The following is a 15868-nucleotide window of genomic DNA, read 5'->3' as shown; positions in this document are numbered from 1 at the left end:
ATGTGTGATTAATTAGCGATTAATCGCGATTAAGTATTTCAATCGATTGAAAGCCCTAGTTAATACTGAACCAAACCCAAAAATCCACTCACATTCAAAACACTCCATTGAAGGGGTCATATTGGCTTGTATCTGTCCGTTTTTCACTTTTGGGGCTTTCATTTTGCAACGAGAAAGTCACCTCACACACAGGCAGAAAGGGTCGTGTCCAGTTGGTCACCTGCCCGACGACCTATCCTAACCCTACCCATTCAAGGTCAATGCCCAACTTCAACCATCTCGCCAGAGTTTCACAAATGGAGGTTTGCCATCTAGACACGACCCTGACAAAAGGCCAACAGACCCCTTGGGCCCCCGAGGCCTGTCCCCTGTAGGCCTGATGGATAATCAATTCATGATGAAGTAGCCTGCTAAAAGGTTTGGGGAACATTTATGCTGCTGTGTGAAGTGGCTCAGTTCAGCTTTCTGGTGCTGTGTACTTGGTCCTGCTGCTCTGGGGAGCTCTTCTGCCGCTGCACTCAGTCTCAGCTTTAATTAAATCAACTTATGATCTAGCCTCTCCCATTAAACGCAGTTAATGTATGATGACATTATCTTCCCAGGTCAATACCACCCTTCACCAGGGCATTACCTCTGAATTAATCTCTGAGTCTGCCAGCAGTACTAAAGCAGTGAAGAAGAGAGCTGGAGAGTTTTCTGATCCCACTGGAGAACTTGTATGACTCAAAGGGAAGAGCTGGTGTTAACTGCTTCGGGCTGCTTTAGCCAAGCCTGAGCTGTGTCAGGCCTCTCTGAGGACAAATGAGGGAACTGCACAGATGGTCTGCCGGGCTGGCCGAATGTATGGGATTGAAGGGGCTTGAAGGATTGAAATGGAGAACCTGCATGACCAATGACTCCCCATTTAGAAAGCACTGATGTGGGTCTGAGTTGTGGCCATGTTGAGGGCTTTGGGGGAACTTAAGGGTGTGAAGGAGATTCAGATAAAGAAAGGTGACCCTGCAGTGAGGATTAGGGTACAATGTACCTATCTTGGGTTTAAACAGAGGACGATTGATAATTTGACTGGCTGATATCACAGATATATAAATATTTGTGTTGGGTTGCCCCCCCTCTTAGTCGATTATTCAGCTGGTTGGTCGTTTCGGTCTCAGTCGACTAAGATTTCTTTAGTCAATTAGTCATTTTTTAATGATTTTTTTTCATGCTGAATGATTTATTCCAAGAAACTTATGATCAAATCTCTGGTAAGCACAAGATTTAAAGTGGTGCTTTTGTGTGATTCTTTGTGGAGAAACTCAGTTTTACAGATCTGTCGATTAATTCAACTGATCAATAAGTCAACAAAATCGTACAAGTGTTAGCCGACTAGAAATTTCTTTAGTCGAGGACAGCCCCCAGTATCGGCACACATCGTAACAAGAAATTGCTCTTCGGAAATACCAAAGATATGTTTGATGTAACTTGGAAAAAGTGTTGACATTTCATAGTTTATCCACTTGAGAGCACCGACAAGTGCATTTCTCAACTCTAGAATGTCCTGCTTATTCTTTAATATCCAAAGTTGAGGGTTCCTTAACAAAAATATTTGTTCATGTTGTGTATTTATGTAAAAAAATGAATATTGTATTATATTACCACATTTTTAAAACCCTAGATATCAATATCCTATCGGCCTAAAATATCCAGTATCAGTCAAACTGTAGTTTTAAAAATGTCTCAATCAGCGTTAAAGTATTAACATCCGTCAACGTTTATTAACAAGAATTTAGATTACTTATTAGTTATTTAGGTCACTAATCCAAGAAAAATGGCCAAAATTATCTGGTTCCAGCTTCTCAAATGGGAGGTTTTGCTGCTTTTCTTTGTTTTATATCATTTGTAAATTGCATATTTTGGGGTTTTGGACTGTTGTTAGGACAAAATAAGCAATTTAAAAACGCCACTTTGGGAGGTTATAATGGGCATTGTCACTATTTTCTGTCATTTTACAGACTAAATAAATAATCAAATAATCATAAAAACAATCCACAGATTAGGGTTGCACAATTATGGCCAAAATGATAATCACAATTATTTTTTTATCAATATTGAGGTCACAATTATTTATCACAATTATTCATAAATTTTAGGGACAAAATAGTTTTATTGCACTTTCCCATTTAAATAAACAGAGCACTGCTTTCCCTTTCACGTTGTGCTACATTCCTGCTAATGTACAAATCTTCGCAATCAAAATAAAACAAAATAAAGTTCTTCTTCACCTGAATTCAGTGCATTTTGGTTTTGCCCGTCTGCTCTCCATTACATAACAGAGAGAGCAGACGGGCAAAACGGGTAATATTACTCTTCTACTCTGGACTGCAGCTGCAACATTCAAGAAATTTACAGTTTGCCGCTGCAGGGTGCGCTTGAGGTGATATGGGGTGGAATGTTTTTATGAGCAGAGTATACGCATTTTAAACGTCAATACCGTGTTCACCATGTTAATTTAATGGTGGGAAACCAACATCGTGAACGTGATTAATATTCGATTAATAATGCAGCGCTACCACAGATTGATAATTAATGCATGTAATCTATAGATGCAGCCCTATAGTCTCACAATGTTCTCTATCTTCACGTTGACTATTGGAAGTGTGGAGGAGAAGCATCTACCTCTTCACCCTTCATTGGTCAATGTTTCTCCTTCCGCTGACCAAAGTGCAGATTGCTTCATTGAACTTCTTATTGACTTTATCTGCTTCTTTCTATGATTTTTTTTTTTTTTGCCGTTCTATGAAAATGTGCAATTGTCCAACAAAGGGGAGTTATGCACTTTTTATACTGGCAGGATGATTTGGTCAGCATGAGCGATAAAGCACTACAGTCCTCCATAACACTGAAGGGACGCGATCCTCATCTTGCGTTCCCCCTCATCTCGTTAACACTATTGTCAGTAATGGATAATGGCCGGCGCTCCTCTCCCCCACTAATGAACACCAATATCAGTCTCTAGGTGTTCAGGATTGATGACATGGCCTAATCGTCCCATCTAATTGATACCCCACCATGCAGCACATATATTTCCCTGATTGGGTCACAGGGTGATCCCTGGGATATTACACTCTGGCCGAGCAGCCTAATGAGTATCTCACCTCATTGAGTGATAAGAAGTCATGCCTGGGCTAATGGCAGGGGAAGAGCCTCTTAATCTCAAACCTAATGGCGCTCTCAAGTTAGATACCAAATCAATTAAGATGGCATGTTAACATGTGAGAGTGCATGTGGGACTGTATACTGATATAACATGGGTTTGCAGGATATGGTGTCTTTGACTTAAGATGGTTTGGTTACATCAAATTATTTGATGATAGTGATGCAGTAGGGCATCACTATCTTGTAGGGCTGCATAATAAATTGAATATTAATCGTGATCACAATTTTGGCTTCCCACAATAACATGAACATGATCACCTGCGATATTGACGTTCTAAAAAAACCAAACACATTGGTTGTATAGATAATCTCTATACCCAAAAGTGAAGCCAAAACATCTCGATCACCGGCTGGTGGCTGTCAGTTTAGGATGCGCTTGATTTGATATGCAGCAGCATTTTCTATGAGCAGAACGTTTCACTTTAGGGTATAGAAATGATCTATACAACTAATGTGTTTATGATTAAATTAAGAGCATAAAATTGAAGATCCAGCTCTTATCGTTGCTAATTTTGCTGTCAAAGTGCACCAGATTGAAGCATTATACTCTAAATGTAGCTAATAATCTAGCGTAAATATTCCTGTATTTTTTCATATTGCAATGTCAGTTTTTTCCAACATTGTGCAGCCGTAACTTGTACATTAGCAGGAATGAGCACAGCGTGGAAGTCAAAACAGTGCTCTGTTTATTTTAATGTGAAAATGCAATCAAATATGTTGTGGCTAAAATCAATGAATAATCGTGATATCAATATTGATCAAAATAATTGTGATTATCATTTTGGCCATAATCGTGCAGCCCTATATTTTAGGTGACTTGTCTTTTATATACATTTCCCCTAATTTCAGTCTGACATATCTGATATATATATTCAATGACTTTGGGATCTTCAAAGTTCTGTCGTTCCGATTAAACATGCATTTTCTCCAATCGAGCGTATGGTTTGGTTTTTAACCAAAATCTGGTTCTAGGTCGATAAAATTCCTGAAATTGCTTTCCCTCCATGGGACAAAAAAGACTATATAAGATCCAAGGATGACAGATGTTTTATGAAATCTCCTCTTGCTCATTTTATTAGCAGGGTAAAAAACACTCAGGTACTAGCTTTTTATTTTTGGGATTCATTCCAGGGATCATTTGTCAGTGTTGCCCCAGTTTTTTGCCCAATGTTATTCTACAATTCTCTGGTTCATCAGTGAAGTGTGTTAACAACAGACTGGATTCTCTACTAACAGTAACAAACAGAGTGACGGCTGACTCATAAGAACGGGTCCAACGTGGAAGGTCCGCGTTACATACAGTAGGTCAATTGGCCAGGGCGATAATCAGTTGATCCCTAATCAGGACCTCCAGTATTTGGAGCAAATATCTTCTAAAAAATAATCAAAGTAATTAGACTACAGCTATTTTTATGCTTGCGTGCTGATGACAGTTGTGGCCGGACCCATTATGTTTTCGGGTTGTCTGTCCGTACGTACCATTCTTGTGAAAGCGATATCTCAGGAACGCCTGGAGGGAATTTCTTCAAATTTGGCACAAACGTCCACTTGTACTCAAGGAAGAACTGATTATGATTTGGTGGTCAGAGGTCACTGTAACCTCACAAAATACATTTTTGGCTATAACTCAAAAATGTATACAGTATGCTAACTATGACAATTTCACACTAATGTCTCAATGGATAAAGTGATGTAGCGATGACATTTTGGACAGACATGGATGTAAACTGCAACTTGATTGGTTCCCATTGAGGCGGTAATTCTACATGTAGTTTACAGTTCGTCAGCTTAACCTAATCACATTTGATGGGAACACACAATTATTCAGGTCAATAAGCGAATTCAGTTGATTTGACAAAATGCTACCAAAAAAACCCTAATTTTAGGTGAACTGACCCTTTAAGTTCTGAATGTCTATGTGCTCTTCTTGCTTGTTATCTTGATATGAGACTATTCAGTGTTGTTGAGCAGCAGCATCACTTACGTCTCCGTCTTGTTGGACTGTCGTCGGCAGGGTACGGTGTTGCTGACACATGTTCCAGTCTGGGGGTCCACTGCCTCCACAATGACGAAAGGCCTCTCCTCCAGCGTGGCCACCGTCAGATGCCTGTAATCGGACACCGGCTCAAGGTAGGAGCCGTACCGCGGCCACACGGGGTATCTCATCTGCAGGATCCCCATCTCGAACGTCCCCACCTGAAGGCGTTGAGAGAGAATGGGTGAATCAACGCGAGCCAGTGAAAAATCTCTGCCAGATGGTTACCATACGGCCATATTGCCTATCATATATCTCCAATGAAACTAGTGGGGACACAACTGCATAACACTGTCTATCTCAACCTCCAATCTTAATACAGTTGTTCCCAATTCTCTAACTCTATACCTTGTTATCGCACATCCTTGTGATTTGTGCATCTGGACCGGGTGCAGCGAGGAGGGTTTTAGTTCATACACAGTTTAGAGGAAATTGATTTTTGGGTGACTGGGGGTGTAGAGATCGCAATTACACATCTCATGCAACAAAAGCAATTCCACCCTCTGCTATATTACCAGTTAGCTAATTAAATTGGATGTTGTGGGGAAATGAGCGTTCAAGCAAGCCGAATACATAATCAAGATCTGAAATTAAACATTTATTTGAAGAAGCCGTGACCTGTTTAGGACCATGTTCCACAAATGTGCCCCTCTGACTCTCACTGTTTCAATCATGCTGGGAAATGAAGGAATAAAGGTCGCAGAGGACCAATTGAACTCCAATTAGCTAAAACACCAACTCATCCCACCAATTGTTAACTTAACGCTGAATCAGATGGGGCTATTAAATGCTGCTTTGGCTGCCAAGCATCCAGACACAGTAATGAGAAGGAGCTACGGTCGGTTTTTAACATGTTGTCATGTTGCAGGGGATGATTAGATTGAAGTGATTTATCATCAAAACACTCCACAGTTCAGATGATTTGATATGAGTATCGCTTAACTGCATTTTATTTAAAGAGTTTTATCACATGCTTTGCAGAGGCCAGACGCTGTAACTAGTAAAGGCTGAAATGATATTTCTAAGATTAATTATCCATAAAAAAATAGTCAGGGATTTCCATTTACAAGGCAGTAATTAACAAAAATAATTGAATAATCAACTATGAATAAAAACATAATAAATTAATTATACATTAACATAATGTAATTGATTATTCATTTTACGGTGGAAATAAAACTAAACAAAATTAACATATTTGTTTCCAGCAAGTGCGTGTAATTACTTTATTTTTATGTCCACTTTAGATTGAATTTTCTATTTTCAACTTTTCTTTTCCTGCTTTATTTATTGCACATACTTTAAGACCACATACAATTAATGAAAGTCATGTTTGGAGTCTCAAGGAAATTTTTACACTTTGATTATTTCTGGTGTAAAACTGTGACAATAGCCATGTTTCCAATCACATATTTTGAAGTATCGCATTAGAAAAGCTGTATGAAAACGGCAACATTTGATAAAATGTCCTCAATTGCACATTTACGCTCACTTGAGATGGTTTTTGCCTTTGCAAAATAAGAGTTAATGCACTAAATAGGATATGGAAACACATTTACAAACTAATTCCTGAAGACCTCTCTTTATTTTTCTCTCGTAGATGGTTAGATGGCCAACCTCTACTTTACTGGAGGATTACAGCCATGCGTAGCCTATAGCGCCAACTTCTGTTTATTCACTCCAAACCAGTTGATGGAAACGCGCCTAATTCACATTTTCTTTTTTGAGACATTTCAATAGTTCATTTGACAATTGAATGGAAACACATCTATTGATACGAGACCCATCATGACACCTGTATGTGCTTGTTGAACATGTTATTCTTAAACCATTGGCATTAATCTGCTGCTATAACAGCCTCCACTCGTCTGGGAAGGCTTTTCACAAGATTGTGGAACCTGGCTACAGAGATTTGCTCTCATTCAGCAGGAGAGTGTTAGTGAGGCTGATGTTGAGGTCTGGATGCTGGTCTGTGTTTCAGTTCATCCTAAAGAGTGTTGAATGGGGTTCAGGTCAGAATCGAGGTCTTCCATATCAAATTTGGAAAAACATTTATGTAGGGACCTGGCTTTGCATTGTTGAAACAGGAAAGGGTCTTCACCAAACTGTTGACGCAAAGTCTGAAGCAAACTGTCAAAATATCATTCAATCTATAGATTAAGATTCCTCTTAATTGGAAGTAAAAGGCCTTGAACCAAACAATGGAAAGAGCTCCCAAAGTACAGTAGTAATAATGGACAGGGGCGTCCACATACTGTACATTTTTTTAAATGTATCTATTAATTTATAATTCAGGCAGAAACCTGAACCCAAGTAGGTCAAAGAAATGTATTGTAAAGTGACAAAAGTGAATTATTGTAATCTGCCAGCCCGTTCGCACGAAATGGTGTATGAATGCCACTATAATGCGCAAGGTATTTAGCATGCAATAAGAACGCCTTTTTTACGTTTGTGTCATTTGTCTTGTAATCTGTACCGACTCCAATGTAAACGCTCCACGTAAATATGCTACGATCAAAGCTAGTGACGCAGAATAAAAAGTGAGAAAGATCGTTTACGGCGGGCGGGTAGGTCGGTGGTGGTAAGTGGATGGGTCAAACAAACACACGACTTTTGACCAGGAGATTGATGTTTGAGACTGAAGTTTTGTTTTGTAAGTTAGTGACATTTGTCACGTGTTTTTTTGTGATATGTCTTTCGTACTTTTGTTATGTTGTTTCCCGTACGTATTTTGCTTAGTTTAAGTACTTATTTTAAGCCCAACCATGACATTTTTCCTAATCCTAAGTGGTTTTGTTTCCTTAACGTAACTGCGGACGGTACCATAGTTTTGTTACGCGGCATACAAATGATGCTTGAAAGGCCTAAAATGTGTCCTCATGACACGTTTAATCACCTTGTAATGTCGTGCTATTTATACGCCTTCCTGTAAGACCAGGTTAAAACCAATCGTCCCTATACTCTAAAAGACTTGCTGTACTTTAGCTTATTTCCAGTTACTGAGAATACAATAAATCTCTTCCAATATCATCTGTAGAATATAAATATTTTTCCGTTCTAATAAATCAATAAACCGGTATCAGATAAGTTACTCCCATAAAATAACCTATGGTCTTGACAGGAAGCTTAATCTGCACAGTTTACCATGTGGGAATGGTTGTGTCCCAGTTACAGGGGAGGAATAAGAGATGAGAAGAGCAGATTCTGCCTCTTATTCTCCTTTTCTGTAGATGGATCGATTGCACTCAGAATTTACTTCTGGTGGTGAGGTCGATGGTGCAAATGTGAGCAGACTAACATTTAAACCTTGGTCTGTTTATTTCACAAACCTTCTTTCCCGGAGGGCTAAAAAAAGTGTCAGTACTCTGGACAAAATGTTTTATCTCCCACATAATCTCTGCTGTTTATGCAGGAAGGGGGACAATCCTGTCTGATCACACCAGTCAGTACAGCTTGTCACAATGAAATGAAAAAACTGAAAGTGGTGGGGGTGGAGGGAGAGGGAGGGGGAGTGCAAATATCCCAATTCTCTCTGGACTTTTCAGTTGTTCCTCTCTCCTGCCAGTCATATTGATCCCACTATCGCTCCACTCATGGGCTTTTAGTCAAGTCAATCAGAATTTCAAATTCAAGGAAAATATACTGAGATGAAAAGCTTCACGTCCCTGCGGCTGCTCAGACTGTGAACATCTTCATTGTTCATTCATTTTGAAAAAAAACACCCCCCAAAAATCGTGTCTCGCTTTATGCAGCACATTAAAAAGTGATGTCATGACAGGAAGAGGAAAACATTATTCAAATGATCTGTTTGGAAAATTAAATATACAATGACTGTCACTCCAGTAGCAAAGTATGTTACAAAAAAATCCATTGGGAAAATACTTCAATTAGATTTTTTTTTGTTGGCTTACAAACCAACCGGCGAGACTGTAATTTCAGGGTTTATGCGTGTCACAGATATACAGCCAGAAAACAGCAGCTTTTCAGTCCCGCATATCACCCTGCCAGATAACAGCAATGACAGGAACGCTCCCCATCCTCCTCCTGGTCTCCTTCTCTCTGTCGTAACTCTCTTTTGTCATGCTCTGCCTCCATCTTCCCAAGTTACCTTGACTTTTAGATCCAGGAGGAAGTCGGAGAACCGGCTGAATAATGACTCTCGGGAAGTAGCAAATTACAGCAACTGCATTAGATAAGAGCGTTGCAGTGATTTAAGTTTAATAAATACAAAAGGTGAGGAATGTAATGCGAGGTATCGGTCTATAGAGTGTATAGGTGATAGAGTATATGAACGTAACAGAGAGGCTGCCCTGTAAACGTGAACAATAAGAAGGCTGGCAAAAAGGCAATCAAAAGATGGAATTGATTTTCAGCTCTCAGAGAAAAGACGCCAGAGGCAACAGAAAGTTAAGCACAGAAAAAGAATCACCTGACACCGAATTTTTTTTCTGGAATGAGGACAATGTTGTGCTCTGAAGGAGTGAGAAAAACAGTTTTTTCCTCCCAAAAAAGGTTTATGTAAAGGTCAGCATGGTGGAAATGAGTGCTGGAGTCAGGGTGAATGAGAGGACACATTTACCTTCAACTCTGGGTTCAGGTCCCAACTCAAGTCTCTCAGTAGTAACATAATAACTATCTGATTAAGTTAGTTGTTCCAAGGTTGTTTTAAGGTTGTTCCTTCACGGCTTATTTTGGACTTACAGTTGTGATAAATTTCAGCTTTATGCCTTCTTCACTCACGTTGAAGAACTTCCACACCGACGACATGTTGTGTTACGTTACTGACTGTGCCACTGTTTGCCAATGTAAAACCATCATGTGGCGTCTGCACATGTATGTGTGACTGGAAAACAATCTAAAATTTGAGACTACTGAAAACCGTCCCGCTTCGATTGGCTGCTGATTGACTGTTCATCTCTAGCTGTTAGTTTGGGAAGCGCTTTATTTATTTAGCAGACTTTTCTATGAGCGGAGCATTTTAAACCCCAATATTGCAGTCGATCATGTTAATTTAATTGTGGGAAGCCAAAATCGTGATCGCGATTAATATCAACCAATAACATTGCGTTATCCCCACATGGCGCCCCCGTAGGCGGAGATCTCCAGTTGTCTGGTATTGCATGACTAATGTCAACCAAATTGTTTGACTGTATAAGTAAACCTTTTCATAGGACAGTGATGAATCCAATCCATCTTACTGTCACTGAATTCATTTTGATTTCAGTCCTTTAGAGTCTGTACTCATTTCATAAAGTTGGAGGAGACCGTGTAACACTTCTACGGTGTTTCCAGAGCCAACTGTCCTGTTTGTCTTTGATGGCACAGAGGACGAGGATATTAAGATGGTTAGAAACCTGCCTAATCTACTGAGAGTGTTGCAGGGGGAGAACAATGCCCTTCAATATGTATGTCGTCCAACAGCAGGACAGGAGGCCCTGAGAAAAGTGAAAGACCAAGCTGAGGCTCATCAGGAATACAACAGAAAGGAGAAGGAAAAGTTTTACTTTTGGTGATCAGTATTTTGGTACCTGCTCTCTGCAATCTGCTCATTCATTTATTAGTTGATTCATTTATTAAAGATTGTCTCAATTGTTGATGCCACACAGTTTAGGCTGTTTTATGCACTGCATTCTCCAGAAGTGCAGTGCAGAATTGTTGGCAGAAAAAAATCAATGTCCTATTTTTCATCTGATAGATATGAAATGAATAAGATTGGTAGACCGGGAGACGGACACAGCACCTCTTGAGTCCATCAGCGCCCCAAAATCCCTAAATTTCAAATTTGAGACACAGTTACACCTGAAATTATTAGTTTTTAGATGAGTGGTTCAAGCTTTTTAAATGTTGGGTTTGCTGCTTTTCTATGTTTTACGTATATCATTGTAAACTGAACATCTTTGGCTTTTGGACTGTTGATCGGACAAAACGGTTTGTCTCAGGGCTCTGGGAACTTGTGATACTATTTTTGTGATATTTTTATGGATTGAATAATGATTTCATCAACATTTGTCATGGAAAGATTAAATAAAAAGTAACCTTTGAAAACAGAAACGATGATATGATTATGATAAATGTATAATAATGTAATGCGATTTTTGTCAGTGAAAATGAAACGATCGTATGGAAGACTGATACATGGTCAAATGACCTAATTACTCTTTTGGCAACCCGCAGGCATGTGCAGAATCATATATTTAGCTCCAGTATCCTCATCAGTAGTGGATTTGCTCATACTGTGCCCTGCGGCTGGCAGTAAATGATGGATTTAACCCGTTTGTGTATCAGGTTGTCGTTGCAGCTGGGCGTCTTGTTAGGCACTTCAACCACAACACCCCTGCATGCAAGGCACTAATCTTGTCGGTTAATGGTAATTAGCGTCCCTAATCCTAAGGTTTTCTAAAGGAATATTGTTTCATTAACATTGTCTGATGTTTAAGATGCTCGTCTCAGGCTAAACCCAGACTATGGCCAATATTTAGGTGAACAGTTGAGTGAATCCAGCTTCTGAAAGATCACAGTGCTCTTCAGTGGAGAGAATAGTTGGCAAAAAACAACAGTATGGTGAGTGGCTTTGTTGAAACAGCAGAGTTTAGGAATGACAACTGGGTTTACTGAGGAGAGTGAATGTTGTATTACTGAAAGGCAGGATGTGTTAACAGGAAACACACCAAACTACTCTTTTTTTTTTTACTGGAAATTCCCTTTTAAAACCGTAACTGTAGTGGCACTGTGTTCAACAATGGTGGTTGCCAGTTATTCTTCTGTTTATTCCAAAGGAACTGTTAATGTAGATTACATGACAATCTCTTTTCAAATCCGTCTGAATCAGCAATAATATCTCACAATAACTTGACAGACCGACATAACATTGACTGCAAATAAATACACCACAATGCCCAGACATTATTTTTTCTAACAAATATCTATATCATTGGACCAGCTGCTGTATTAAATCATACACTAAATGATTTCTGTCTGCTTCCATAACCAAATAGCTTCCCATTAGCTCAGAGTTTTATATACAATATATTGGAAATGAATCTGAAGTAGCACCCAAAAACATAAATCTAACATAATTAGCTTTGAGACCCTTGCGGCTGTTTACTTTGAGCGTGATGTTTAACTAAACACCTTCTAATCAACCAGTGGAGGAAGTCAACTCCCTCCAGTCTGATGTCCACATCGCACGCGCCCCCTGTGGTTAAATTAATGTTTCCAATCTCCAAACAAGTCAATGAGGCGGCACGCTGCAGCAAAGTTACCAGATAAATGTGTGTGCGTGGGCTTTCTTTTAATATCTTTTTGAAGAGATGGAGGGTAGGAGTAAGTGGCGGAGGTGTGTGTGAAATGTAGTGCTGTGTATGTGATCAGGAAACAATCCTTCATTAAGGAGTTTATTGGTATCAGCGGAGCTCCGCCTCCTCTAACTGGTCTTTACAAAGAGACCAGTGATGTATGAAATCACTTTGCCTTTAGCATGCAGACAAAGACACAATGCAACTGCAACACAGCTCTTCTGTTTTCTTATTCTACGAGTTACATAATGGTGTTTGTGCATTCCGTAACAATAACAGAGAAATATATTCAGCGTGCACACAAAAAAACTCTGGATTTTCTGAAGTGAAATGTGTGTCACCATGTTGTGAAAAGCTCACCTTGTCCCACAGTCTCTCTCGGTCCAGAGTGATAATTATCATGGCTGGATTCACCAGGTAACCGTTACTGTTGAAGGAGAAGTCATTGTGTTCCCAGGTTACATTCAACATGTGCCTGTAGAGAATCAAAACCCAAAGAGTAAGATGATGAGTGACTTCAACTTGAAAAAACATAATTTGCAGTTTCCTGTAATCAAACCCTTCTATACTGTGTGATGGATATACTGAATTTATGTAAGTTCTGATAAAAACATTGAAAAATGCCCATCATGATGTCCTAAAGCCTAAGGTGAAAAAATGCGTCTTTTGTATGACCAACAACAGTGCAAAAACACAAACATATTTAGCTTCCTATCACATAGTAGGTGTGTAAGATTGATACACTTGAGTGTCTCGATATTATGTTTTGTGATGCAAAGATTTGTAGCAGACAGTGGTTCAGATTGCACATAAAGTAGTGCTGAATGTTACAGGGATTGTGATAAATACAAGGCAGATCCCACTGTTGTGATTGCATTAAAAACAACAACACAAATATTTGGTGGTGTGTTCTTTATACTATGTTTTCCTAAAATTATATTTTAAAAAAATCGCAGTATATGACTTTGCTTACAGTATTGCAGTATATCACAATATATTGAATCGTGTATCATGATGCGTATCGGATTCTTGCCAATACACAATCCCGTCACATAGACAAAGAAAAGCAGCAAATCCTCACAATTGAGAAGCTGGAACTTTTTCAAGTGGAGCGGCGTTACAAAACAGTTAAAAGCCAAAAGTTTCATGGCTCTAGGAATGGCTCTAGGAATGGCAATGTCGATCCAATTTTATACAGACATTCATGTTCTCCAGCAGATGTATCCTACTGACTTTGCTGAGCCCCTGACGTTTCCTCTAGCGCCACCGTGACGTTGACTTTTCAGTTCATATTGAAATATCTCAACAACCATTGGCTGGTTTGCTGTGAAATTTGGTTCACACATTCATGTTCCCCTCAGGATGACTTTTAAATCTATCGGGTCAAAATTAAAATTTGTCAAATACAAGTATTAGTAGTATCCTGTTATGAGATTTGAACTTTGAACATTTGAACTCCCAAATATTAGAATTAGTCATCATTAGTCACCTCCCTGCAAACGTCCCTCCAGGAATCTACCGATGTATGTGTTCATTTCACCCTCCCATTTCTCCTTTTATACCTGAGGTACCGTTTGGGGTCATCGAGAAGAAAATTAATTATGCATTTTCTAATAGTCTGACTCACCGGATGTAGACTGCGGGTATCAGCCTGCCTTTGGCTGCCTATTTAAGCCGGCATTCTCCTCCATCCCTCTTTTGCCATCTGCTCGATCTATTTTGCAAGGGGACCGTAGCTGCATCCTGTGCTTAGCACCGCAGAAGATGATTGTGATTGGTTTATAGAAATACAAACAAACCAGATCGTTTTTACCAGATGATAATGTGTGGAGCCAGACGCCTCTGTCGTAGTCTGTATATTTTTACCGCTAACGCAAAAAAAAGATAGTAAGTGTAATGTGGAACAAAAGTTCACAAGTGCCGCCTGGAAACTTTAAACTGTATGCTGACAAGCCTAATAGTAAGGCTGCACAATTAATCGAATATTGATCGCGATCACGATTTTGGCTTCCCACAATTAAATGAACATGATTGTGCGCATTATTGACGTTTAAAATGTGCGTTCTGCTCAAAGAAAACTGCTGTATATCAAATCAAGCGCTTCCTAAACTAACAGCCAGCCTCCAGCTGGTGATCGAGATGTTTTGGCTTCACTTTTGGTTGTAGATATTATCTATGTGTTTATGATTAAAATGAGAGCATAAAATTGTTTATCTAGCCTCTTAATATTGCTAATTTTGCTCTCAAATCAGAATCTTTGTTTATTGCCAGGTATACACTAGGAATTTGCATTGGTTCGTTGGTGCAAATAAGCAGTAAAAATAACACCAGAATAATTAAGATGTTAGAATGTGCACCAGATTGAAGCATTTAACTTTAAAATGTAGCTAGGAAAAGGGTATAGGGTAAATATTCCTGTATTTTTGCATATTGCAATATATATAGCAGAAAAAAAAAATATTGCAATTGCAGTTTTTTTCCAACATCCTGCAGCCCTAATTTGTACAGTTTGGAAGCAAAAGCAGTGCTCTGTTTATTTTAATGTGAAAGTGCAATGAAAATATGTTGTAATGTCATAATTATATCATAAAATCAATGAATAATCTGGATAAATAATCGTGATTTCAATATTGATCAAAATAACCGTTATTATAATTTTGGCCATAATGGTGCAGCCTTACTTAATAGTAGCATACTTTTTGAATGCTATTCAGATACATACGGCACATTATTTTATACTTTTCATGCATAAATTGGTGCCTCTGCCAGGGATAAAATGAATCACGAAATTGCACAATTTAATAAAAAAAAGTCCCCCAGACCCTCCTAGGTGAGTGTGTTGCTGCTCGCCGCACAACCTGGACACCAGTAAATAAAACAAAATGTTCTGACCAGCACCCATGGACTACTTTTCTAACCTCAATTTGCAATTCTCTAAGGAACTGTTGTGTTGGAGGAGGCTTTTTTCATATTTTCCTGTTCCTTATGTGTTGTAAGAAACTGTCTCAGTTGTATGGAACCATTGTAGACTGATTGGATAATGTCACAAAGGCCTCGTCATTGAACAGAAAGCTGCTTTGACACAAAAGAGACACGCACTTTCCCCGACAGCTTCTGTACTGTGAAGAAAACGTCTCTCTCCTTTTAATTCCATTGTGTCATCACTCACATCCTGTTATATTAGACCTGCGGCGCTGCGCTCTCACCTCACCCGACACTCCAGCAGAGGTGATGAAAGCCTGCTGGGAGGAGAATCGCCTTCAGCTCTGTCTGTGTGAAAAGCCTATTTAATCTGGTAATCTGCAATAATCCCATTAACAGGTGAGCCGACTCATTATCA

At 39.2% G+C, this 15868-nt stretch overlaps 1 protein-coding gene and 1 long non-coding RNA gene across 4 annotated transcripts in view; one reads left to right on the top strand and one right to left on the bottom strand.

Annotated features, from left to right (window-relative positions):
• The window catches only part of LOC141780580 (uncharacterized), a 148990-nt gene that overhangs the window by 24980 nt on the left and 108142 nt on the right, over positions 1-15868 (top strand). Inside the window, exons 3-4 of one of the 2 annotated variants that reach the window (XR_012596703.1) lie at positions 5213-5328; positions 6834-7451. This is a non-coding gene — a long non-coding RNA (uncharacterized LOC141780580). Of the gene's footprint in view, positions 1-5212; positions 5329-6833; positions 7452-15868 lie in introns of those variants that run through there. The other variant, XR_012596702.1, reaches the window with a different exon arrangement.
• Positions 1-15868, bottom strand: part of grin2ca (glutamate receptor, ionotropic, N-methyl D-aspartate 2Ca) — an 89906-nt gene that overhangs the window by 23663 nt on the left and 50375 nt on the right. For both annotated transcript variants that reach the window (XM_074655852.1, XM_074655851.1), the window contains exons 4-5: positions 12889-13003; positions 5183-5394 (exon numbers count right to left, since the gene is read on the bottom strand). In XM_074655852.1, coding sequence (XP_074511953.1) covers positions 5183-5394; positions 12889-13003 — 327 coding nt within the window. The remainder of the gene's footprint in view (positions 1-5182; positions 5395-12888; positions 13004-15868) is intronic.

Source organism: Sebastes fasciatus, chromosome 13 (genome assembly GCF_043250625.1).
Source record: "Sebastes fasciatus isolate fSebFas1 chromosome 13, fSebFas1.pri, whole genome shotgun sequence".
Classification (NCBI taxonomy): domain Eukaryota; kingdom Metazoa; phylum Chordata; class Actinopteri; order Perciformes; family Sebastidae; genus Sebastes; species Sebastes fasciatus.
The sequence above is the reverse complement of the archived record's forward strand: the minus strand, read 5'-3'. Positions and strand labels throughout refer to the sequence as shown.